At 51.8% G+C, this 23712-nt stretch overlaps 1 protein-coding gene across 1 annotated transcript in view; it reads right to left on the reverse strand.

The window, feature by feature from the left end:
- Positions 1 to 804: 804 nt before the first annotated feature.
- DLG1 (discs large MAGUK scaffold protein 1) overlaps positions 805 to 23712 on the reverse strand; it is a 98814-nt gene continuing 75906 nt past the window's right edge. Inside the window, exons 12-21 of the mRNA XM_069083266.1 lie at positions 23274 to 23450; positions 17413 to 17482; positions 11958 to 11991; positions 8977 to 9018; positions 6541 to 6591; positions 4483 to 4584; positions 4205 to 4377; positions 3420 to 3529; positions 2804 to 2895; positions 805 to 1828 (exon numbers count right to left, since the gene is read on the reverse strand). Of these exons, the coding sequence (XP_068939367.1) occupies positions 1722 to 1828; positions 2804 to 2895; positions 3420 to 3529; positions 4205 to 4377; positions 4483 to 4584; positions 6541 to 6591; positions 8977 to 9018; positions 11958 to 11991; positions 17413 to 17482; positions 23274 to 23450 (958 nt within the window). The 3' untranslated portion in view covers positions 805 to 1721. The remainder of the gene's footprint in view (positions 1829 to 2803; positions 2896 to 3419; positions 3530 to 4204; positions 4378 to 4482; positions 4585 to 6540; positions 6592 to 8976; positions 9019 to 11957; positions 11992 to 17412; positions 17483 to 23273; positions 23451 to 23712) is intronic.

The following is a 23712-nucleotide window of genomic DNA, read 5'->3' on the forward strand; positions in this document are numbered from 1 at the left end:
ACAATGGGTCTGGGCAATAAACAAGGTCTGTCTCTCGTAGCACAGGTCCTTGTCAGATCATTCACGAGACCAAGTCAAAGCAGCAGCTTGGAGAAGGTATCCCTCCAGGCGGACAGTACAGGCAGGGGGTCCACGGAGGTGGCACACGGTTTGTCCAGGCGCCTGGCAACTCTACTTGGGATCCGGGCAATCCATCCACCGGGCAGCTCCGTCCTGGGGTGCAAAGGGCAGGGGGGCAGCATTCAAGACACAATCAACAAGCAGGTGGTGCAACAAAGTTTATTAGCTGTTCTCCCCTTCCTGACAAATGGAACTGAGGTGGATCATTCTTTATACACCAGCTCTCATCGGGCTGAGAAAAGGGGGGGTGGGGTTCTGGAAAACAAGCCACCAACTTACAATAAGCGAGGGGCAGCTGCCGGACACCGCGGATGGGAAGGACTGGACTGGAGGGCTTCGTTCCTGGAGCAGTCGTGGAGGTTGGGGCTAAGGGGGCTAACAGTGCAGCACCAGGGCCTGGGCCCTGTGGGAATTTCTGCCTCTGAGAAAAGGGTGGGTGGGGGCAGAAAACAAGTTGGAGCTTCTTGTAGAGAAGAGAACACGCTCACCCCATTTCCCCAACAACCACACATGCCTCTGTCTGCATTTGACATGACCGAGGAAAATCGACTGTAGCTGAGGTTTATGTTCAAGACCAAACCAAAGTTAGGAATAAAAGAAAATATACACATTTAAATATATATAGATGTGTGTGTGTGTGTGTGTGCAGCTATGTAAAGAAAACAGTTCCCATAGTTACAAAGCTTTAGTTAAAGAAAGTTTAATATATATATTTTATTATTATAACAAAATAGGCAGTTATCGTGGGTAAAATACTCGTTAAAATCTGACCCCAAAGAATACATTTGTCATTTTCTGAACCGGGTTCCTCGACCACAGCCCTAAGGATGGCCATGGCACGGCAGTCCAGTGGGCGCGGCTTTGTCAGTACCAACGCCTATGTGCAAAGGGCAGGCTTCCCTAGCACCTAAACACGGGCTCGATTCAGAAAACGGGATGATCCTTAGCTATAAACGAGAGCTGTAAGACACTGGAGATAGTACTGTACGAGCAGGATTAAAAACATTGAACATTGTTATTCCTAGCAATTGTATCAGGAAAAAAAAGAAAAAACGACTTTAAAAGTAAAGTAACCCTTGAGAAAACGACTATATCCCTTTGTGAAACTATGAAAACCAATGCAGACATGAAATCTGAAACGAAAGGGGACAAACAAAACCAGAGATTTTCCTTAACTGCCTGCAAAACAAACAAAACCCTCTGCTCTGATAACTAGTCAAATTTGGAAGAAAAAAACCTTGAAAATGGTGCTGGCCAGACCATGCTGTAGGGTAGGCGTGCAAAGCTGCTCACAATTTACTAAATCATTAAGACCACTTCTCTTTCATTTGTTATGAAATTTTAAAAGACTGTATATAAAGCTTTTCTGAAAATCTCTGAAAGTTACTTTCCCTTAAACATTAAGGAGTTTACCACAATTTCCCCATCCCCCCGAACCCTTGATAGCTGGTCCGGCCGCTCCCTCTTCAGCTCTGAAAAACGGCAGCAGACCAAGAGGAACACGCGCGAGAGAACACAAAGGGGCCAACAGAAAAGGAGAAGGAAGGCCCTGCAGGGCCGGCCCGGGAGGCGCCAGGGACCAGGGGCTCCCAAGCCCATCCTCACAGCTTCTCCTTGGCTGGGACCCAGATGGAAGGGCCGGCCTGCTCTTCTATGATCTGCTTCACTTGGTTGTAGATGTCTTCCAGCGTGTCCCCCTGCACAATGGCTGTAACAAGGAAGACAGGGGGTGAGGGGGGGGAAGGGGAGGCCAGCCCAGCAACTGCAGAAAACAACATGGGCCTCCTCGATTTCCCCAGAATAGAAACGAAAACCCAAAGGCGAGTTTAGGGGGAGCAACCCATCTCCCCTGCACACTCCGGCCCTGCCTCCCACAAGGAGGCCTCTGGCGTGGTCACTCACTCACAGCCTGCAAGACAGAGCACTGAGGACAGCAGCCCCTGAGGGTGAGGCCTTCGAGAGCCGGAGACAGGGCTGATCCAGACCAAAGGCTCCAGGAGGCCTTCCAAGGTCCCCAAAAGGCTCAGAGGCGGTCAGCTACGGCCTCTGTCAGTCAATGAGCGGCAAGCACATACTGCATGCCAGCGCCCAGCGATGGGCACACAAAGAAAGGCCGGGGACGGCTCCTCCAATGCAAACAACCGCACAGGGGCCCGGTCTGCACCAGACAGTGGAGAGGATTCACCTAGCAGCCAGCCCGCCCGGGCCCCGAGGCTGAGCCGGCCACGCGCCAGGCTCACCAGACACTTCAAGCCCAAGCCTCCCTCTGCCTCCACTTTGCATATGGCGTCAGAGGAAACGCCACAACGGCCACGCGGCCAACGCAGGGGAACGGAGCGGGAGGGGGACACGGCACCCTGGCCTTTTGGGCCTGGTCACTGTTAAGAGTACAGAGAAGAGGGCTTTGTTCTAAAAGAGACAAGAGACCAAAGGGCAGGGCAGGGGTGGGGCCTAAGTGCCTTCTCTCCAGAACAGACTCCCAGTGACTGAGGGGAGGGCCTGGCATGGGCGTAGGGGCAGCCTGGGGAGGGATCGCTCCCCATTGGGGTCAGAGTGGAACGCCCAGATCCTCACACTCATAGGCTCCTGATGCAAGACACGGCAGTACAGGGACCAGACCAAGACCAACAAACCCATCACCAAGTCCCTACGGGAAAACAAGATGCGCAAGGCGCGAGCGCACCTGTGAAATGCTCGGTGAACTCCTGCTCCAGCTTCACAGCCCGCTCAAACGTCTTCCGCGCTTGCTCATCCGTCAGACGTTTATTCATTTCCCTGTGGAAAAGAGAGAGATGAGCGGCCATTCTGGGAGCGGGAGGGAGCCTCACGGGGATTAATCCGGCCACATAATCCTTTGTTTTAAAACTCTTCAGCCGATGCTGAACTTTACAAGGCTAAACCATCTTAAGAGCTTGGCAGTGGGGTCGCCGGGCCACATCTAAGGGCCGATGCCTCTGTGGCTCCGTCCACGTCTTTGATGCAGAAGCTGAGGCGCCATCATGGGACAGGCAGGACCGCCGCGTTCAAGCCTGGATTCCCCCAGTGCCGTGAGGCTCCACAACTCTGCTCTGCAGCCCCCAGACTCAAGAAGGGCAGTGGCAGACTCTCCCCAGCACAGCCCCCCACTCTAACAAGTCTTTGACTAGGGCGACTCAGAAAACCAACTGCTAAAAGGCTTAGGTATCATGGAATGTTCTTGCTCTGCCCCCAAACTGGCTGGCAGCTTTCAATTATGTCCCAGGACAATACAATAGATGAAGCCCTTTGCTGGGACCCAGAGAATTTTATTTTAAACTCACATGATATTTTCCACGGATTTGGGTTTAATAAAAACAGAGATGGGGTAGAGCTGTGCAATCTGCAGTCTCTTGATGGCATTTCCTGAGACGTCAAGAATGCAGTGCTTGCCCTAAAACAGAGAAAGGGAGAGGAGAAGCGCTGGCCGGTCACTTCCCTCGCGCTTCAGGGCCGGCCCTGGGCTGGGGGTGGAGCGGCGGGAGACCCAGCAAGGCCCCTGGATGCCAGGCCACGGCCAGAAGTCCGCTCTGAGACACCAAGACTAACAGTTCCTCGGAGACTTCAAGGTAAACGCCTCCTGGAGTGTTTAGGGCCACACCTGGACTTTATGCCTTTGTACTAACAGCTGCCTTTCCAAATCTCTTAACATTCTTGGTTTCTTTCAAAGCCTAACCAACCCAGATGCCCCTCCCTGCCCTTCCCAAACGCTAAGCCTGCTCCTGCCCGCATCCACACGCCATTTCTGCCAAGGGAGGGTAAGCTGCCTGTGGACAGGGGCTCCAAAGCAGGGAAGCTGAACGCGGCGGAGTAAGGGAGATGAAGCGTGTTTAGAGGTGACGGTCAAATCCAGGGCATGACCCTCCCTGCGCTCGGCTGAGGGGGTGGAAGGGACACCCCCCCCCCCCCCTGTCCCCAGTGCCCGGCTGGCCCCCCCCACTCCCAGCTGCCTGGCTGCCCCCCTCTCAGAGCCAGAGGCCGGGAGGGGAGGCCGCTCTGGCCTGCCCTAAAGCCTCGTCACAGAGCTTGCCCTGATGGTGCAGCCCGGCTCTGGCTCGCGGGCCCTCACCTTCTCAGCCACCTCGCGCACAGACTGCACGCTGGTCCCGTACAGGTGGCCGTTGTACTGCCCAGCCTCGATGAATTTGTGCTCCTGGATGTCTTTCTCCATCTGCTCCCTCGAGGTCACAAAGTGATAATCTCTGCCGTCCACCTCGTAGTCCCGCTTGGGTCTGGTTGTGTCTTTGAAGAGAAAAGACACCGCGGGGGTCACACAGGCATCTGGGCACCAGGGAGAGTGAACCACAAGGTGCCTTTCAGAGGCTGACACCCAGCAGGGACACTCACGTGGGACGCAGGATCCAAACTTATCCGGGAATTCTGAGATCAGATCATCGTTGATCCGGTCTTTCATGGGTCCCAGGACGATCACGGGTCGAGTGTAACTCACTGTGCGGACAGAAACGAGGACCGTCACCATGCCAGGAATGACAGAGAAGCCCCCCACCCACGTCCCTGGGGAGGGAAGGGCCCGTCCATGTCTGTCCTGCTAAACTCGCTAACACCACAGAGAGTGCAATAGTCCTCTAGCCTGCGCTCAAGCTGGCCAGGCTTTGGACCACCATGGCTTAAGAGCTGGGCTGCACTGTTGGGAGGCGTGGACAGCATACTCGGGTGTGCCTGCAGGGACGCTTCATCATAAAGGCTGTTGTTTTTATTCATCAGGCTAGAGAAATAAAGACCTGACTTGTCTTGGAGTGACCAATCTCTACTGTAACACATTTAAAGAACGAGACACTTAACACCTGCTCCTGGAGATGCCAGGCACCACACTGGCAGGGCTGTGCTGAGCCAGAGATGGTCAGGTCACTGCCCCTGCGGGCCTGGGGCCCGAGATGCCCTAAGCACCGGCACTTCAGGAGGCCCCTGGAGGCAGGGAGCTGTCCACAAGGACCCCCACAAACAGGCCCTGAAGGACACATGCCAGGCAGCCTCCGGACCCAAGGAGATGAGAAGGGATTCCCTTCTCTGCGCCAGGCACTGCCTTAAATGCTTTACTTGACCCTCACAATTCTGCAGGGGAGGGCCTGTTATTATCCCCATTAGGAAACTGAGGCAAACAGGGGAAGTGACTTGCCCAGGGTCACACAGCTAGCAAGTCTCTGAGGATGGATGTGAATTCAGGTCTTGCTGATTCCAGGCCCTAGGGGACCCCTAGCTCATCCCACCCACGGCCTGGGGAAACCCTGAGGTCCAAGGATGCTGTGTTTGTCTTTTGTGGCATCAGAGAAACGAAGCCGTGACCTCCCGTTGACTCTGATGGGAGGGAGGGGAAGGCCTCCCCGTCTCCTCTGGAGCCGTCTGGGTCCAGGGGCCAGATAGTCACCAGGACGACTGGAGATGGCCCAGCATGCACTGGGAGAGTCCGGCCCTTTGAGGCTCCCTGTCCCTCTCTTCACCTCAGGGTGCTCTGCCCACAAGAAGGCATGTATCTGTGGCTGAAAGCTGCCTCCTTACCTTGGGGCTGACTGGCCTTAAACCCAATTCATTCTGGACCTCAAGGCCTGGACCACAGGACCCTGCCCTCTGGCACAGAGGGAAATAGTAAGTTTCTCCTGGGGCCAGCAATCCCACGGGCCTCCCTGTCCCAGTCTGATTTGTTTTTAAGGGGCCTCTTCCAGGAATGGGTGTTGCCTCCCTCTGCATGAGCACCTCAAAGCCTAGACTCAGCTACGGCCATCATGGCTTCTCCTATCTTCTCATGTCTGGGCCAAAGATTCCCAGTTGTCCCCCGTGTGATGGGGGGGGTGAGACCCTTCCCCACCCTGGCTGTCTGCTTCCTTTGGCCAGTCTCCAGTTCATCAATACGTCCCCTAAGAAGGGATGCCTAGACCTTGACTCTTGTGGCCCACAGGAGGCCTAACCTGGGCAGAGGGCAGCAGCACCGCTATGCCTCTCTCCAAGAAGCTGACGATTCTATCCATCACCTTGCTGCCCCACATGGAGTTGTGGCCCTCACGGCTTTTCTCAGACCAGTCGCTATCTGGTCACATCTCTGACCCTTTCAACTTGGAGAAGGGGGCTGGCTGCTCCCCAGGGCACCCTCTTCGAAGCTGGACTTGGCTCCACACGTCAGCTGCTGAGTAGGGATCAGTAGGGATCTGACGCTTAGCACCACGCCTTTTACCTGGGCCACCTCCACACACCTGCCTGTCTGAGCCACCCCAAAGAAGCAGCGGCGTGAGTGGAGGGGATGTCCAACCATGTGTCTTGAAACGAACACACAGAAGAAAACCCTAACATGGCGGCTTTCCCCAAAGGGGAAAGCTCCCTTCCTGAAGCTCAGTGAGAGGCCCAAGAGCGCTCAGCATGCAGGCGCATTCCCACTCATCCCAGCTCACGAACCTTCTTGCCGATTCACCGGTTCATAGGACAGGACACACTCTTCTTGACCACCTGTCACAAGGCCAAAATGCAGGTGAGAAAATCCAGAAAGAACTCCAATGAATGTCCGCCCGTCCGTCCACCCGTCCGTCCGTCCGCCCTTCCATCCGTCCACCTGCCCTTCCGTCCGTCCGTCCACCCGCCCTTCCGTCCGCCCGTCCACCCGCCCTTCCGTCCGTCCGTCCATCCACCCGCTCTTCCGTCCGTCCATCCGCCCGTCCACCCGCCCTTCCGTCCGTCCACCCGCCCTTCCGTCCGCCCGTCCATATGTCTGTCTGTGTGTATCTTTATGCACATGTAAAATGTGTGTTTTCCTAGACTAAAAAAACTGAGGCATCAAAGAAAAGGTTTCACCTAGTAAGTGGATTGTGGCAACGTTCACTAAAAGAACCGATAAATCATTAAATCAAAACGAAACGTGCTTGGAAAATTAAAAAGAATAACAAGGTACATAGAGCAACAGGTTTTGTGCCGGCGTATTTGTTAGATCTATGTGACTGGGTTAGAATATATGTGTATGTGACTGGGCAGAGGTGAATTCTGATGTGTGTATGAAAACAAAATCACTGTTACAGCTTTTAAAGCTGTAATTCCAGACACAACACACAGACGCTTGTCCATCCATCCCTACTGGAGTCATCTCTCTGTTAAAGAGTTGGGGGAATCAGAAACAAATCAAATGTGCTTTCTTAGGATAGAAGGTTGTGAAAGACTTTCTATCTAACTCCTAAAGGAGGCCACCGTATGTCACTGAGAAAACAAGCCACCTGGGAGTCTAAGGAACTGACAGCTCTCCTGTCGAGTGGATGCAGACAGGATCCAAGTCCTTTCCACTTTAAAAGAAGGACAGCTTGGAATTAAATGAAAGAGCTCACACATTCTGCTTTGAAGCTAAAATCTTTTGAAATGTCAAAGGAAAGTGTCTGAGATGTGCTTCAGCTGCCACGGCCCTCCTCTGAAATGCAAGTGTTAATGTGCAGGAAGGCATCTTATGTAAAGATTCTCAAAAGTCTATGAATTATAATTGAATCAGACAAAGTTCACAAAGACAAAGCTAAAAATGTAATTACATAAAACTCCAACTGAGGAAACCCTAATGAATGATTAAAACCAAGCAGAGACCACTGCGGGCAGCTGCCATATTGTGGGCAGCCCAATGGAAGCTGCCCATCTTGGGAAACTTCTCTGGGTGCAATTCATGGACACTGATGTTCTTGGAATGGCAGCTGAAGGGCCCGGCCCGGCCCATGCGTCCCCATCAACACCTGTCCCTCTGTTCTTGTGCCAAAGTACTCTTTCAGTGGATGGCACTGGGCCCTCAACTGCTTTAGTTTCCAAGTGCATTTAACAGTAGACAAAAGACACTTCACAGGTTTGTTCAGCTATTGCATGTAAAACACTGAGGGATCTAAGACACAAACATGCGGCCTAGATGTCTCCGAGTCTCAAAAAGCTCATGCAATTGAGGGCCGGGGGTGGGGGAGACAGTACATACTCTCAGGACCTCTCTGGGAAGGGGAGCCACCCAGCTCCCCACTTGTCTGTTACAGCTCCGACCACCTCTACCCCCATCAGCACGGAGCTGCCTTACAGAAGGCATTCTTTTTTTTTTCTATTTGGTCAAAATTGGTCAAAGGGAACATTGTCTAGTAAAAGTAAGCCCTGTGCGCTACAAATGAGGGCCAAAAGTATATACTGTCACCGTGGCCAAACACGAGAGCCAAACACACATTACTAGAGTGGACCTTTTGAACAACCATACTCATCTGTAACCAAGACTACTTTCAGGTTAGACAGCAGTAAAGAGAAGTCAGAAAGGCAATTTTAATTTTTTAAAGTGCTGCAAATTATAACAACAAGCCCCACTTCCTCCCCACCCTGAAAATTTATGAACCAACTTAACTTTTTTGGACGTTTCATCAGAAAAGGAAAAATAAAAAACCCTCAAGTGGACTAGAGTCAGTAAGGGTACAATAAAGGACTAGTTGACAAAAGGAATCACATTAGGAAATGGAGAATTTCTTTTACTGTCTCATTTGTTTGGCCAAAACCCATGGCCATCAACCGTGTGAGCTGAAAGACATATTTGGCGACATAAAATGTGTGACTTCACCTGGAAGCAGGTGCCTGTTTCATAACTGCTGCCAGAGAGCACCTTAGAACTGAGTGACAATACGAGAATCTTCTCCTAAGAAGAACACCCTTAGTAAAAATGGCGGCTGGTTCTTCCAACAGCCCTCGCCAATGTCTTCACAGCCATGCTGTCTCTGGAAAGGGGCTCTGGGTTGTTCTCACGGTGCTCACGTGGCATGGACACCTGCCCCAGTGTCTGCAGCCCACATTCCCACATTCAAGGAAGTGCACAGGAGCACAAAGAAACAAGAAACAACCACTTACGGTAACTACTTTCACTGTCGCTGGCGTTCGAGGTGACGTGCTCTGAAATGGCAACACAATGAAAAAATAGGGTTGAAGAAGAGCCGAGAAAAGCCATCGGAATAAGGACAAGCCGACACCCCCAAATGGAGAGAGCCGGCACACAGAGAATCCCTGAGAGTCCTTACAGAATTTAATCCCATTGTAGACACAAAAATGAGGCAAGAAAAGCTCTCTTGATGAGGGATACTCTGAAAATCCTCCAGCTGACCCAGAACACAAGCCGAGCTGCTGTGTGGGCGCCTGGCCAAAGTGGGGCAGGGGTAACGGAAGCTTCTGGCCCCGGGAGGCCACGTGAGCCACAAGCACACACGTTCCTCAAGGGCGCAGGGCCTCAGACTCAGGCTGGTTTTAGGCCAATGTCTTTTTTTCAGGCTCTCAAGTGAGAATATCTCACGTTCTGAGTTTATAGGCAAAGTCCTTTTGAAAGAACAAATTCTGAAACTTCAAAGAAAGTACAAGAAGGAGAATTTAACAGGCAAAAACGCCCAGCACTGAGGCTGTGAGGATGACAGCTGGGCAGCCATTCTGGAAAGTAAACACTGAGCCCAGACTACCATTTTTAGGGAGCTGCACTGCAGCCATGCTTCCCCTAAGGCAGGGCTACCTTTAAGGCTAATTCTGGCCCCTGACTATCGGGCCACCACGTACTCTTCAACATGGCCACACACTCCCCCACTCACCCTACGCTGGCTGGCCTGGGGGCTATGGACACCTAGAAGGCAATGGGGAAAGGGGAGATATGTTCCTCTGAGGAACAGACTGCTTGGTTTGGGGCAGTCACCGATTAGGGCACGGGAAGTGCAGCCATCCATCGGACCCCAAAATGATCTAGAAGACAGACACGTGAGATATTCCTAGTGTGGCAGGGCCTGCTCAAGCCTGCCTTCTGTGGGCACGGCCTCCAAGAAACCAGGGTCACTTTTCCAGCCCCAAGAGGGTCCATGGAGGCAAGGAGAGCACGAAGACCTCAATGTCTGGTGGCTAGAACGGCTTTTAAAACAAGCCGGAAAGTGGGAGGGGGTGAATTCTAGAGAATTTGGCTAGGAAGAGGCATCAGTTACACCTTATCACCCAGAGAATCTCCTAGAATCAGAGAGTTCTGGAAGAAGCCACTTTTAAAAGAAAAGCACAAGGACAGGAGGAAACATTATCAGAGAAATGAGGCTGCATTCTCTACACCTCGCGGCCCAGTGGGTGGGACGGTGGTGTGCCCACTGCTTCAGGTCTTGGCAGGGCTCCTACCTCTTTCTGGGGGCTGGGGCTAGGGAGAAAAGCAGTGATGCCTGAGCTCTGTCTGACCTCAAGGAGCTCTGTCTGACTCTTCACATCAAACTGTCCCCAACAAGCCACAGCTGAACGTTAAGGCCCCTGGAAGGGAAACTACATGTCCCTGGTTGAAAATGGATGGACGTGTCTGGCACTGCTGTCAATGTGAGAATCCACCAAACGCCACAATTACCGGACGGCCTCAAGCAGAGCTCCCATGTGCCCAGTGCCCCCAAGAAGCAGCACAGCTGGCCCCAGCAGGCCAGAGGGAAATGTGGGAAACAGGACAGACAGACAGACAGACACAGTCCTGGCCCAGGCTAGGGAGACGGCTGGTCTTCTGTGCTCATTCGATCTCAGACCAGACTCCGCTCTCTTGCACATTTCTTATTCTTATCCCACACAAACTGAGAGAAATGAGGACGTGAAAATGCAAACTGTGTCCTTATACACAGGAATCATGCACTGTTAAACTTCCTACAAGTTTTCTCATCCTGGAAGATGAAAAAAATTTTAATTTATTCACATTTACTTTATTTAGTCTAAAAGCAACAGGCAGGCTGAGAGAAATTGAACAAAAATAGAAAAAATACAAATTGGGTGATTGTGAAATTCAAGGGGTGCCTTTCAAATCTGTCTGCAGAAAACAGAGATCAAAGGGGACAGAGGGAGATGTTCAAAGGCCACTTCGACTAGGGTGCTCCCATGAGAAATGACCAAGTTCCAAAAGAAGACAGTCCCCAGAAGGCTGGTGAAGGGCCCTGACGGTTCTTGGGGAGGCAGGTGGGAAGCCCGACCAAGGGCTTACGGGACACAAAAGCATTCTGACAGATTTCTCACATGACAGCGATGCAGAAGTTACCAATTTCAACGCTTTGCTTCATAAAGAACGAAATCTGTTAACTTTGCTCCATGAGGCCAAACTAAGAAGAGCTGGCTGGCAGGCTAATGAATCCGGGCACTCTCCTCCCCATGGCCTTGGGCCAGCTGGCTTTTAAAGGGGGCGCAATCGCAGGGTCAGGCCCCACATCGGCTCTCTAAATGAACACACGGTTCCTACGGCAAGTTCCCTGAAACTCTTTTCCTCTTTGTAATCCTACAGTTCATACTCAGATGCCGTCATGTTGATGGTTTTCCAGTATTTAGGCCCATAGGAAAATGAACTTGATGGCCACTGAGGTCTCCCCCAACTCTGAAGTTGTGGGCGGAGCCTGGCAGCGGCCTGAGGCACAGCGGGATGGCCAGAAGCTGCTCAGTGCAGGAGACCCCATGACATCTCCAATCTGCTGACGTCGGGCCTCCCACGATGACCTGGGCAGCCCATCCTTGCTTGGGGCTTTAATGTGCCGTGGCCAGCTTCTGCACCGTGAAGCTTAATTTTAGATTTTAAATATGCCAATCTAAAAAATCATAGTAAAGCATTCAATTGTCAACGAAATTACAAAGAGGAAAATGTGTTTTTGAACACACAGAGGAGTAATTGTGTGATGCACGTAGGTAAATCAGTGGGGAGAGAACAACGGCCAAAGGTGGGTTTGTACAGAGAATGAAAACCCAGGCATGTTATGAGCAGAACTCTAAAAGCGGACTAGATTACGAGGCTGTCTAGGCCAGAAGGTGCCACCGCTGCTCGGGGAAGGGTCTGTCTGCGGAGGGGAGCGCTGGTCACTTACTCAGGCCTTTTGATCCCATGTCGTCAGGGATCTCCTGCAGAGAGTAGTCCCCAGAGAGCAAGCAACAAAGAGACAATCAAAGAAAACAGTCGTCAGTCATGTGCAAACTGGGAGCTCCAACAAGAGACAGTTCCAAGGCCATGGCAGGTGCACGCGCTCCGCCCGGAGTCCCAGGGGCTTGGCAGCTTCCAGGGAGTCAGCCCCAGAGCACTGCTCTTGGCCACAGGGGTGACCGGGCCATGCTAAGGGGTGGAGGCCTGAGGACTGCCAGCAATCTAGCCAGAGTCGGGTGACTCCCACAAGCCCCCGGTGCGGCTGCTTCATCACCTGTGGCAGCCCTTGAAACTGTCTCCATGGTAACAGCCTCCCGTGGGTGAGCGCCGGCGGCTCTCGGCCGGCGCCTGCATACTCACGGTCGACGTCACTGGTTTCCTGCTCACTCTGGTCCTTGCTCTTGTAGAAGGGGAACTTTCGGGGAAAGAGGTTCTTTTTACGCTTGCCATTGAGTGACTGCTGAAGAAGAGAAGGGGGGGCAAAACAAAAGGGGTCTAACGTCGGTGTGGACAGCGGCCCAGCCGAGCAGCCCTGGGGAAGCCGACTCTCGCGACCACAGCGTGCAGCCTGTCACTGGACCGAATTTGCATTTTCAGCAGAGATAAAGGGGCCTTCTGAGCGCTCACAAACCTCCCTGCGGCCACAGTCTGGCCAAAAGCACTGAGGGCATCTGCCAGAAGTTACAAAGCTACCAAGTGCCTGCGGCCCAGGACTCCAAGTACAGGGGGTTCAGATCTTGGTTTACTCCTGGGAAACAACCTCAGTTTCCAAGACTGAGTTTCACTAAGGTAAGCTACCCTTGGTTCACACACATCCTGCAGTGAATTCTGAAAAGCCATCCCAGACCCGGCCTGCTCTGGCATTGTGCTCCCCTGTGCCCGCCAGGCAGTGGGGGAGGAGCTGGGAGGGAGGCTGGCATCTCAGCTCAGGGGAGAGATGCTGACTCCATTAGGGACAGGTGAGCAATCCAGGTTCCCTGCCCTGGACCTGGCTTAAGATTTTCCCAAGGGTGAATTCAGTATTTGCTTCATTTCCTTGGTTTACTTCCCTGAACCCTTTATCCTCACTGTGACCTGAATCTCTCCATGCACTAAAAGTCAAGCAATCCCCCACTGCCCTGAGCTGCCTCCTGGGGCAGGGGCTCCCCCTCGGGCTGTGGAAGGCCAGACAGGGCCCTCTGCATGCCAGGTCTTCCCCCATCTTCCTCACTCCTTCGCTTACCCTCGGATGCACCCTCTGCCTGGCTCCCCAGAGCACAGCCCCTCCTCGCCTGAAGGCCCTGATGTCCACTCACCCCCACCTCAATGCAACTTTGCCATACTTCCTCCTCTGACAGTCTGGGGGAGTGCTGAAGACAAAGTTAACCGAGCTTTTATGTCACTCCTGGGGTCAAGATGGAGAGGTACGGGGCTAGACAGGAGGAAAATCCAGTGACTTCAGAACTGGTGACATGGTGAGACCAAAGCGTCACCCCTGACGTTCAACGTCCACTTGGAAGGTGTGTCCTTTTAGGGGAGAGCTCGGAATGACTGGCTAACTTAGAGATGAGAGACAAAACGTGGGAGGGTATTTAACAGCTTCAAAGACCACAACACGGAGCTGAAAAAACAAGATGGAAAGTCTATGCCATGTGGCCCAGAAGGTCTTTGCACAAGATGGAGCCCCATCCCCCTGGCCTGGTGTGGCCCCCTTGGGGATGCTGTTTGGCTCTGGGCACCGTGGGTGAGCCGAGCATGACCAGGCTGCTGGGCTGAAGGGGCTGGGAAAGAAACACCCCGGGGGGCCCAGCAGCTATCTGAGGGAGCCCAGGGAGGGCAGCACTTTCTCCCTCTCAGCTCCTTGGCAGAACAGTGGCCTGCCTCCCCCACTTCTAGGGAAAACCTCGCCCTCCCTGCAGTTGACAAACCTGCCCAGGTTTCCTCTAGCCTAGGAAAGAACCCAAAACCCTGTCCTTGGTTCTGTCATCCTTTCCGACAGCTGTCCTCAACAATCCAGCATCACTTCCCTGCTCCACAATGGCTCTCTCCAGGGTGCCCAGCAAGCCCTTAAGTACTAAATCTCATCTTCCCTTTTGCAGCTTCCAAGGCTGCTGGCCATGCCCTCCTGGCTTCCTTCCTGACTGCCCCCTCTGTGACCTTCAGCCATCCCCTGCCTCCGCAGGCTCTGGGCCGGGGTCTGACCCTCTCTCCCTTGGGAAGACAACCTGTTTCCAAGGCTGACGTAGGCAATGATGCCCAATCCTTCCTCCCAGCTCTCGCCCTTCTGATGACGACCCCTGTGTTTTGTCAGCTCCTCTCTGCCAGCCCCGTTCCCTGCACTCCCTCTTCAGCACACAGCACAGACCCCCTCACGGCTCTCTCCCACCTACAGCAGCAACATGGGCCTCTCTCCTGCTCGAACCATCACTAATTCTCACCCAGTCCTCAGCAGGAAATGCCCCGCACAGCCTGGGCCCTGCTCCTTTCACTGCTTCCATGCTCAGAGCTCTTCTCTGAACAACAGACTTGAGGGGGCTGCTGGGAATCGACGGAGCGGGCCTCAGTGTCCTTATCTGCAGGGGGAGTGGGCAGTGCTCAAAGCCATACAGAAATGCCCGCCATCACCACCCCCTCCTGCGAGGCCCCCTCCACCGCATGCCATTCCATGGCAGGCCCAGGGCCCCTTCCCTGACTCATCCTCCCTCACTGCCAGCTGCACACATACAGGGCCTGCCTAGGGCAACACTTCAAGTGTCTGTGGTTCCTCCCAGTTTGTCTTATTCCATTTCCTTAATTTTCTCTTTAAGCAAAGTGAGGCTTTCCCGTCTGCCTGGGGGTGTGCAGGCGGTGTGGAGGGAGGGGAAGGAGCTTCTCTCATTCTCCCTGAAAGGCAGGAAGAAGTGAACAGGAAGGACACGTGGTCTCCCCCTCTGTCCAGGGCCTGCCGGCCTCTCTACCTACCAGACAAGGTGACTCATTCTGGGTGGGTGAAGACAACCCCTGACTTTCTCCCCGTCCTAAGCCCCCGAGTCCTTGCTGGAAGCACCATCATTCTGGTGACCAGACCGGGCCAGCCTCATCTCACGTTAACACAGCCTGTCGGGGAGGTTATCAGGATGACTGTACTCATGCTGAGACACCAGAACCATCACAGGCGGACGTGACAGTGACTTCTGCCAGTCTCTGCTCCTACGGCTGTGGACTATGCTCGCAGCGCTCGTTAGGGGCGCTGTCATTTAAGTTTCAAGGCCAGGCCCACAAAAATTAGTAAAAATTCTACACTGTGACCGAGATTTGGCTGACTAGATAAGACAATGTGAAGGAATACGACACATGTCATATCTGTCAAGTAGTATCTTCTGGATAAGAATCCACACAGAAAAGAACAGAGGCCCCGCAGGCATCTAGGGAGCAGTCACCGAAGATGAGTCTGGCCACATTTGGGGCTGCCCGCCAAGACCGCTACCCTCTTCTCACTGTGTACATTGTGGTCAGAGTCAGCTTCACAGCAAAACAAGAGAAATATGAAATTCAAGAAGTTCTGAGTCATGGCTGAAGTCAGTCAAAATGGGGTATCTTAGGGATATCATAAGACACAGAAGATGGAGCATTGCTGGTTAGTTGAAAGGTATTAACTGTATTAAATTTCATATGAAACCCTCCACACAACTATCAGAAGCCAGATGGAGAATTCAGCCCAAGTGGGAGAGCCCGAGCCCCAGGCCAGAAGATGCTAGCGGGAGCCCAAGCGAGGAGCGCGTGCGCCTGTGCCAGCTTCTCCATTTTCCCAAAAGAAAAGTGAGCTGCCATGCAGCACGCTGCTGGCGGGGGGACACGCAATAAGGGCAAGAGCATATTTAGAAAATCAGAAATGGGATTCGTGCTGTGGATGCTAAGGCGCTGGTGACTTAAACTTCCACACCTGACACTCAGAGGCGTCCGATGGAAGTTTAAGCGATTTCTGTGAGAAGCATCAGTGTTAGGGGACGAAGAGAAGGACGGTCAAGGACGGGAAGGCAGTTCTCTATCAATGGCAAGCGTATTTCCCCCCACTCCTATCATGCATATTTTGGGTGCTCGTGTTAGGACACAGGGACCGTGTACAGACTGGGTTATAGTCAACAGAGGAGACTAGGATTGAAATGTCGTTAATCCAGTTAACTGCTCACAGTCTTACAAGGTACAACATGCAATTCATCATCAGAGACATACTTACGGCAGCATCTACTGCTAAGTGACCACCTGCAGAGATGAGGAAGCTCCCCATCTTCCCCAAGCCCTAAGCCCTTCTCTCTGACCTGGCTGGAGACCGGCACTTAGCGCTTTCTCGGAGGCTCTCTGCTCCGACCTCACGGCTGCAGAGAACCCTCAGAGCAGCTCTACAAAAACAGGCCCACCTCACATTACGGTCACAAGCATCTTTATCTGGGGGCGCAGGAGAGATGAGAAGGTCTGAGATTTCCGAGCTGGAGGAACCTCGGCGAGCGTGAGGTCCCAGAGCAAGCTCATGGCAGAACTGGGCTTGGGATCTCGGTCTCCTCACTGCCTGGCCCTGCTCCCTCACCCTACCATGCACTGCAAACTGCTGCAGGGCTCCCTCCCTCTCAGCTGCTTCCCGTGGACAATGGCACTAGGCTTCCAAAGGCTGACACAGGTGAATCAAGGGTAGAAAAAACCCATCTGCTTTCTGTAAAGGTCTCCGTCCAAACCTCCACTGGTGTTAGCCCAATGGCTGGCTTTCTGCCTCCTGTGCTCTGCCCCTGGTCCCAGCCCTTCTTCTCTGACAGTCCTTAACTGTGCACGTCACTGCAGTAGGCAGAAAGGGCTCTGATTGTGACCGGGGTAGGAGGACCTGTGTGACCCTCTCTGGACATGTACTACGCCCCAGCCACACACAGTTCAGACCATTTGAGAAGCATGAGCAGACTTCCAAATCAAGACTGAAACAACCTGCGGCCGTGTCTAACAGCAAGGACGACACCCTGAAGTGACCTTAGGAAAAACGGGGGGAGGGAAGCAAGGCAGGGCGCCCAGGACAGGGCTATGGGTCCACACAGAACCGGCCTTTGCGTCCAGCCCTGTCGAAGGCTCACCACGTCATCATTTATCACTGTTAGTGGTGATGAGGCAAAACGGTCGGGCCTATGGGGCTGCTGCCAGATGGCCATTTGAGACAGGGTGGAACCTGTCTGCTTCAGAAAAGAGACCTTTTACTTAAAAGGCTGTTGCTAAGAATATGTCCAGTCAACAGAATTTGGGGGGAAGCCACACTTGTTTCTAAAAGACAGAAGGCAATCATGAGTTTGCTTGACAAAACCATCACCCTTAATTTAACAATCCAGCACAACCAAAGTAACATAGAGTAAATATTATCCAAGTTTACTGTCACTGAAACTTTCAAAATATCAAGATTTCACACTTACCCCTTTATCTCCTCTTGTTTTAGAATTGAATTTCACCATTTTTAACCGGGCTCGTTCCTTCTTCTCAACTCTGCAAAAAAGCACCCAAAAGTGACTCCATCTCACCCTCCCTGCCAGGCCAAGTCTAAGAGTGCTTACCCCACTGTGGAGGCACCCTCCTAACGAGGCACATACAATAGGAACAATGACACTTAAACTTTCAAGCAAAATAACCAAAATGACTGAAAAGTGTTCTTTCCTTTCACAAGTCTGTGGTGCTGTAAGTAACTCCTCAAACAAGACCATCCCCAAATGATTTCAAAACCCAGTCTCTCTGACCTAGATGCTCTGTTCATCTCAGGTATCTTATCTGGGGGACCAAGAGTCTACAGTCTACACCACCTTCCAGAAAGGATGGAAGAGACAGAGCCAAGATGGCAGAGAAAAGGCAGGGACGTGTCTGAGCTCTTCCCCTCTGAACACCCCTAAATAATGCCCTAAAACTGATTTGGGAGCAGCAGAACCCACCAAAGTGGGATAAATCATTTTCCAGCCAAACCCAACTTAGAAAGGTGGCAGGAGAGGTCTGCTGCATTGAGGTAAGAGTGGAACATAGTCCAGTGCAGGCCGCACCGACGCAGACCTGCCCTCCAGAGCTCCCAGCCCATAGACGCTGAGGGGGCTGAACAGCTGGTCAGAAGGACATCACGGGGGTCTTTTTGCTGGCACTGAGGCAGGACTCTGGGGCTTTGCCCATACTCGGATGCAGGTCACAGTCCTGGGTGGGGCTCCTGGGGGGAGGAGCGCTAGCCAAGCAGAGCTTGTGGCTACAATGAAGCAGGGACCCTCCTCACAGTTTCAGGACAGAAAAGAGGACTCGTGGTCACTCACTGACCAGAGCTCAGGCCAGGAGAGGAGCAAACTCCTCCCCTTAGATCAGGCTGCCTTGGAGGAACTGAACACTTACAGGTCCCTAGAAGGATCGCAGAAAACAGCTGCACAAAACCCCGAAGCTTGGGACAGTGCACCCTCCCCCCGGGAAGCCGAGCCCCGCTTTAGCAAAGAGTTAGAAGTGAAGAAACAGGCGGGAAAAATGAGCAAACAACAGAAAAAAATTCTGACCACAGGAAGGCAATGTGGTGACAAGGAAGGGCAAAACACACTCTCGGAAGAAGACAGCAGAGTCAGAGCTGTGACATCCAAAGCCTCCGAGAAAAACATGGATTGGTCTCGGGCCATGGGAGAGCGCAGAAAGGGCTTTGAACATCAAGAAAGAGGAGAGGAAAAGGTGGGAAGAGAAGTGAGAGGGACGCAAGAAAAATCATGAGAAAAGAGTCAACAGCTTGGTAAAGCAGTCAGAGAAACAGTGAAGGAAATGATGCCTTCAAAACCAGATGAGGCCAGATGGGAAAAGAAGCCCTAAAAGCCAGGGAGGAGAAGAATGGCTGGAAAGCAGGATCAGCCCAGTGGAGAAAAAGGCACAGAAATTCACTGACGACAAAAAACTCCTTAAAAAGTAAAACTGGCCAAATGGAAAAGGAGGTACAAAAGCTCACTGAAGAAAATTATTCCTTAGAAATTAGAATGGAGGGGCGGCTAGGTGGTGCAGTGAATAGAACACCAGCCCTGGAGTCAGGAGGCCCGGAGCTCAAATCTGGCCTCAGACACGTGACATACTTACTAGCTGTGTGACCTTGGGCAAGTCACTTAACCCCAACTACCCTCCAGAAAAAAGAGAAATCAAAAAACAATAAAACAAAACCAAAAGAATGAAAAAATAAAAAAAAGAAGACAATGTGAAATATCTTACTGGAAAAACAGTCAACTTGGAAAATAAACCCAAGGAGGTCATTTTTAAATTACTGGATTGTCTGAAAGCCACGATCAGAAAAAGAGCCCAGACACCATCTTTCAGGAAATCATCAAGGAAAACTGCCCTGATATTCTAGAACCAGAGGGTAAAATATGAATCGAAAGAATCTACAAATCACCCCCTGAAAGAGATCCCAAAATGGAAAGAATATTATGGCCAAATCCCAGAGCTCCTAGCTCAAGGAGAAAATTTCCCAAGCAGTCAGAAAGAAACAATTCAAGTGTGATGGAACCACAGTCAGAACAGCTTCTGCACTGCAGGATCAGAGGGCTTGGAGTGTGATATTCCAGAGGGCAAGGGGGCTAGGGTTACAACCAAGAACCACCCACCCAACAACGCTGAGAATGATCCTTCAGCAGGAAAAAAAAAGACTCAACGAAAGAGGACTTTTGAGCATTCCTGATGAACAGACAAGGACTTCACAGGAAATATGACCTTCAAATACAAGACTCAAGAGAAGCATAAAAAGGTAAACAGGAAAGGGCAATCATAAGGGACTCAACAAGGCTAAACTGTTTACGTTCCTACATGGGATGATGACTCCTGTAACTCAAGAGATTTCTCATCATTAGGGCAGTTAGAAGGCGTACATGTGGTCAGAGGGCACTGGTCTGAGTTGAATATGAAGGGACAATTTAAAAAAAACTAAGGGGTAAAAAAGAGGAATGCACTGGCACTGGGGGAAAGGGAGAGGCAGAATGGGATAAATTATGTCATATAAAAGAGGGAAGAAGAAGCTTTTACAGGGCAGGGGGAGCTGGAGGAGGTGGTGGGGAATGCCTGAATCTTTCTCTCATCAGAAATGGCTCAGAGGGGGGCGGCCAGGTGGCGCAGTGAGTAAGAGCCCCGGCCCCAGTGTCGGGATGACCTGGGATCAAATCTGGGCTCAGACACTCAGCACTACACCCAGAAATAACTGGCCGTGTAACCTTGATCAAGTTATTTAACCCCAATTGCTTAAAAAAAAAAGATAAAAGAAATGGCTCAGAGGGAAAAATATATACACTCAAAATTATCGAAATCTATCTCACCCTACAGGGCAGCAGTGGGGGAAGGAGATGAGAAGGGGTTAGGGATGGGTGACAGAAGGGTGGGAAGACTCGCGGAGGGGTCATCAGAAACAAAAAACTTTTGAGGAGGGAGAGGGTGAAAAGAAAGAGAGAATAGAATAAACAGGGGAGGAAGGGATAGGATGGAAGGAAGTACAGTTAGCAACAATAACTATGAAAAAATTTTTGAAGTTTCTGTGATAAAAGCCTCATTTCTCAAATATGTAGTGAACTGAGTCAAATTTATAAAAATAAGAGCCATTCTCCAATTCGTAAATGATCAAAAGATATGAACTGCCAGTTTTCAGATGAAGTAATCAAAGCTACCTATAGTCATATGAAAAAATGCTCTAAATCATTACTGATTGGAGAAATGCAAATTAATACAATTCTGAGGTACTAACTCATACCTCTTAGGCTGGTTAATAGGACAGAAAAGAAAAATATCGAATAGTGGAGGGGATGTGGGAAAATCAGGACATTAATGAACTGCTGGTGGAATTGTGAACTGATCCACCATTCTGCAGAGCCATTTGGAAATCTGCCCAAAGGGCTACAAAACCTTGTACGCCCTTGGCCTGGAATGCCACTACTAGGTGTGTACCCCCAAACAAAAAGGAAAGGATCTAGATGCACAAAAATATTTATAGCAGCTCTTTTCTGGTGGCAAAGTGCTGAAAGTCAAGGGGATGCCCATCCAGCGGGGAATGGCTGAACAAGTCCTGGTACACGAATGTCATGGAATGCGATTGTGCTACAAGCAATGATGAGCAGGATGGTTTCAGAAAGACTCACATGAACAGAGGCTGAGGGAAGGGAGCAGAACCAGGAGAAGGCTGTAAGATGATCAGCTGTGAACGACTGTGTCATTCTCAGCAATACGATGATCAAGGACAACGCTGAAGGGCTGAGGATGCAAAATTCATCCCCAGAGAAAGAACCGATGGTGTCAGAATACAGACGGAAGCTTTCTTAATGCTTTGTTTTTCTTGAGGGTGTTTTTTGGGTCTACATTTTCTTTTACAATATGACTAATATAGAAATGTGCTTTACATGACCACACATGTAAAATCTGTATCAAATTACCTGCCTTCTCAATGAGGGAGGTGGGGAGTGAGGGAACTTGGAACTCAAAATTTTAAAAACAAATGTTAAAAAGTGTTTTTATGCATAATTGAGGAAAAATAAAATGCTGAAGAAAGTTAAAAAAAAAGGTATGGAACAAAAATAATTTTCCATTTAGACTTTGGCCATTAAGGATTCAGTGCACACATCACAATCAGCATAAATCTCCCAGATAAAATACATGTGACTGAACTAACACTGTCAACTCTCCACCCACTACATGTAAGCCTTCACCCTATCCCACGCAGGCCAGCCAGCACACGCTCTGCAAGGCCCTCCCGCCAGTCTGTGAAGTCTGTGGGATGAATTTTTCCAGGCTCCATTCACTAACGATGACCTCTCCTAATGAGAATCCCAGGAAATGACGAGTTGGAAGGGTCCCCAGAGGCCACCAAGGAGGCGCTATCCCTGAACAAGCATTGCCTGGATCCTTGGCTCCTGGCATCGCTGACAGAAGCATCTGGCTGCTTCCCTGACGAGTTTCACTGACTCTCGGGGGTTCCAGCTGCCGAAGGGGATGACTGTCTCCTCTTTCCCAATGGGGGCACCATCTGCTCACGCTCTGAAGCAGGTCTTTCTTTCTGGCAGCAGCGCTCTCTGCCCGTGGGAGGCTCCAGAAGGAGGAAGCTGCTGCCTGACTCTCCATGTGGAGGGGCCCCTTCAGGCACGCGGTGCTCCTGATGCAGGTCCGGGCTCTCCTCAGCCCTGCTGCTGGCTGGTGGAGTTTCTGCACTCTTGACCAGCAGCGCCCCCTCCTATCTTCCAGCTCTCCCAGGAGAGGCAGCGGGCAGAGTCCCGTGTCAGCAGTGACAAGCCTCCTGCCTCAACTTTCCTGTCTTCCCCTGTGGCCTGGGGTGCATGAGCAGGGGTGATGGGAGGAGAGCGCAGCCACCTCCCCAGTCGCAGAGGACTGGATGGGAGCACGTCCACACAGCTACTGCTCCCACCTCGATGCAGACTCAGCATTTCACATCGCAGGGACCGTGATAGTTACTGGTGGGTCTGCCTGCCTCAGGGCGCTCCCCACTCTAGGCAGTGAGCACAGGGATTTTTCTGAAGTGCAGGGCTGATCATGGCACCCCCACCCCATTCACTAATCTCCAGCGGCTTCTCACCATCCCCTGGATCAAATACAAAATGCTCCGCCTGGCATTCAATGCCCTTCACCACCTGCCTCCTCCTCCGACCCCATCACCTCCTCTTGTCCAGTGCCCGTGGCCTCCTGGCTGTCCCCCCACTTGGAATGGCTCCTCTTCCTCTGCTCCAACCACTGGCTTCTTTCCATTCCCAACTAAAGCCCCAGTGTGTGCGGGAAGCCTTCCCAACCCCTCTGCATCCAAGTGTCTGCTCTTCCAGTCATGCCCCACTCCTCTTGGCCACGGCTTGTTTGAACGCATCCGCCTCTTGACTCCTCAAGGGGCAGGGGCCGTCTTCTGTCTTGTATTGCTAGCACTTCACACAGTGCCTGGAACACAGTAGACATTTTAATGCCTAGTGACTGACCGAACCTTCATCGTTAATGGGAGTGTGCCTGCCATGATGACCCTGATAAAGGAAGGCGTGTGCCTGTGTGTACACGTGTGTGCATGTAAAGCCTGGGGGCAGGGCTCAGCCCCGGCAGGGGGGAGCTCTGCACTACCTCCCTCACACGCCCATGACTCCCACAGACTAACACTCGAAGCCCTCCCTGCCAAAGCTGCTCAAACCCTCCACAAGACCGCGGACTGCCACACTGCACAGAAAGAGCGACTCTGAGGGAAAACGGCCGTGGGGATAAAGCTCTTCATCTGCTCAGGCCACCAGATGTCAAAATGCGGACACAAGAGAAAAATTACCTGCGTTTGCTGGGGATCACGCCGACCTCGTCGCTCTCCCCGTCCGGCGTCACCTGCCGGGCCTGCCACCACTCATCATCAGAAGCGTTGATAACATGAAGGATGTCTCCAAATTTGAAATTCAGCCCTTGACTTGGAAGGCCACTGTCTTTAGTCTTGTCATAATCAAAAAGGGCTCTAAGATTGGGAAGAAAGATGACACACTGAGTCAACGGAAAGAGCTAACACATGGCAGGCAGGTCAGTGAGGTCCCAAACACGGACCTGCTGCAGGAATCGTCAAGTGGGTGTGTCGCGCCGTGGCGACCGACACCATGTGGGCGGCCACGCGCTATTGTGTGTCTAAGCACACTAAATGGACCTGCATTCTCAGTCAGAGAGTAACAGACAGATGGATACACAGACATCCATGTGCAGAGGTCTTCTAAAACTTGTGGGCA

This window comes from Petaurus breviceps, unplaced genomic scaffold, assembly GCF_028583685.1.
Source record: "Petaurus breviceps papuanus isolate PSGF00001 unplaced genomic scaffold, PetGlider_PUasm1.0 173, whole genome shotgun sequence".
Classification (NCBI taxonomy): domain Eukaryota; kingdom Metazoa; phylum Chordata; class Mammalia; order Diprotodontia; family Petauridae; genus Petaurus; species Petaurus breviceps.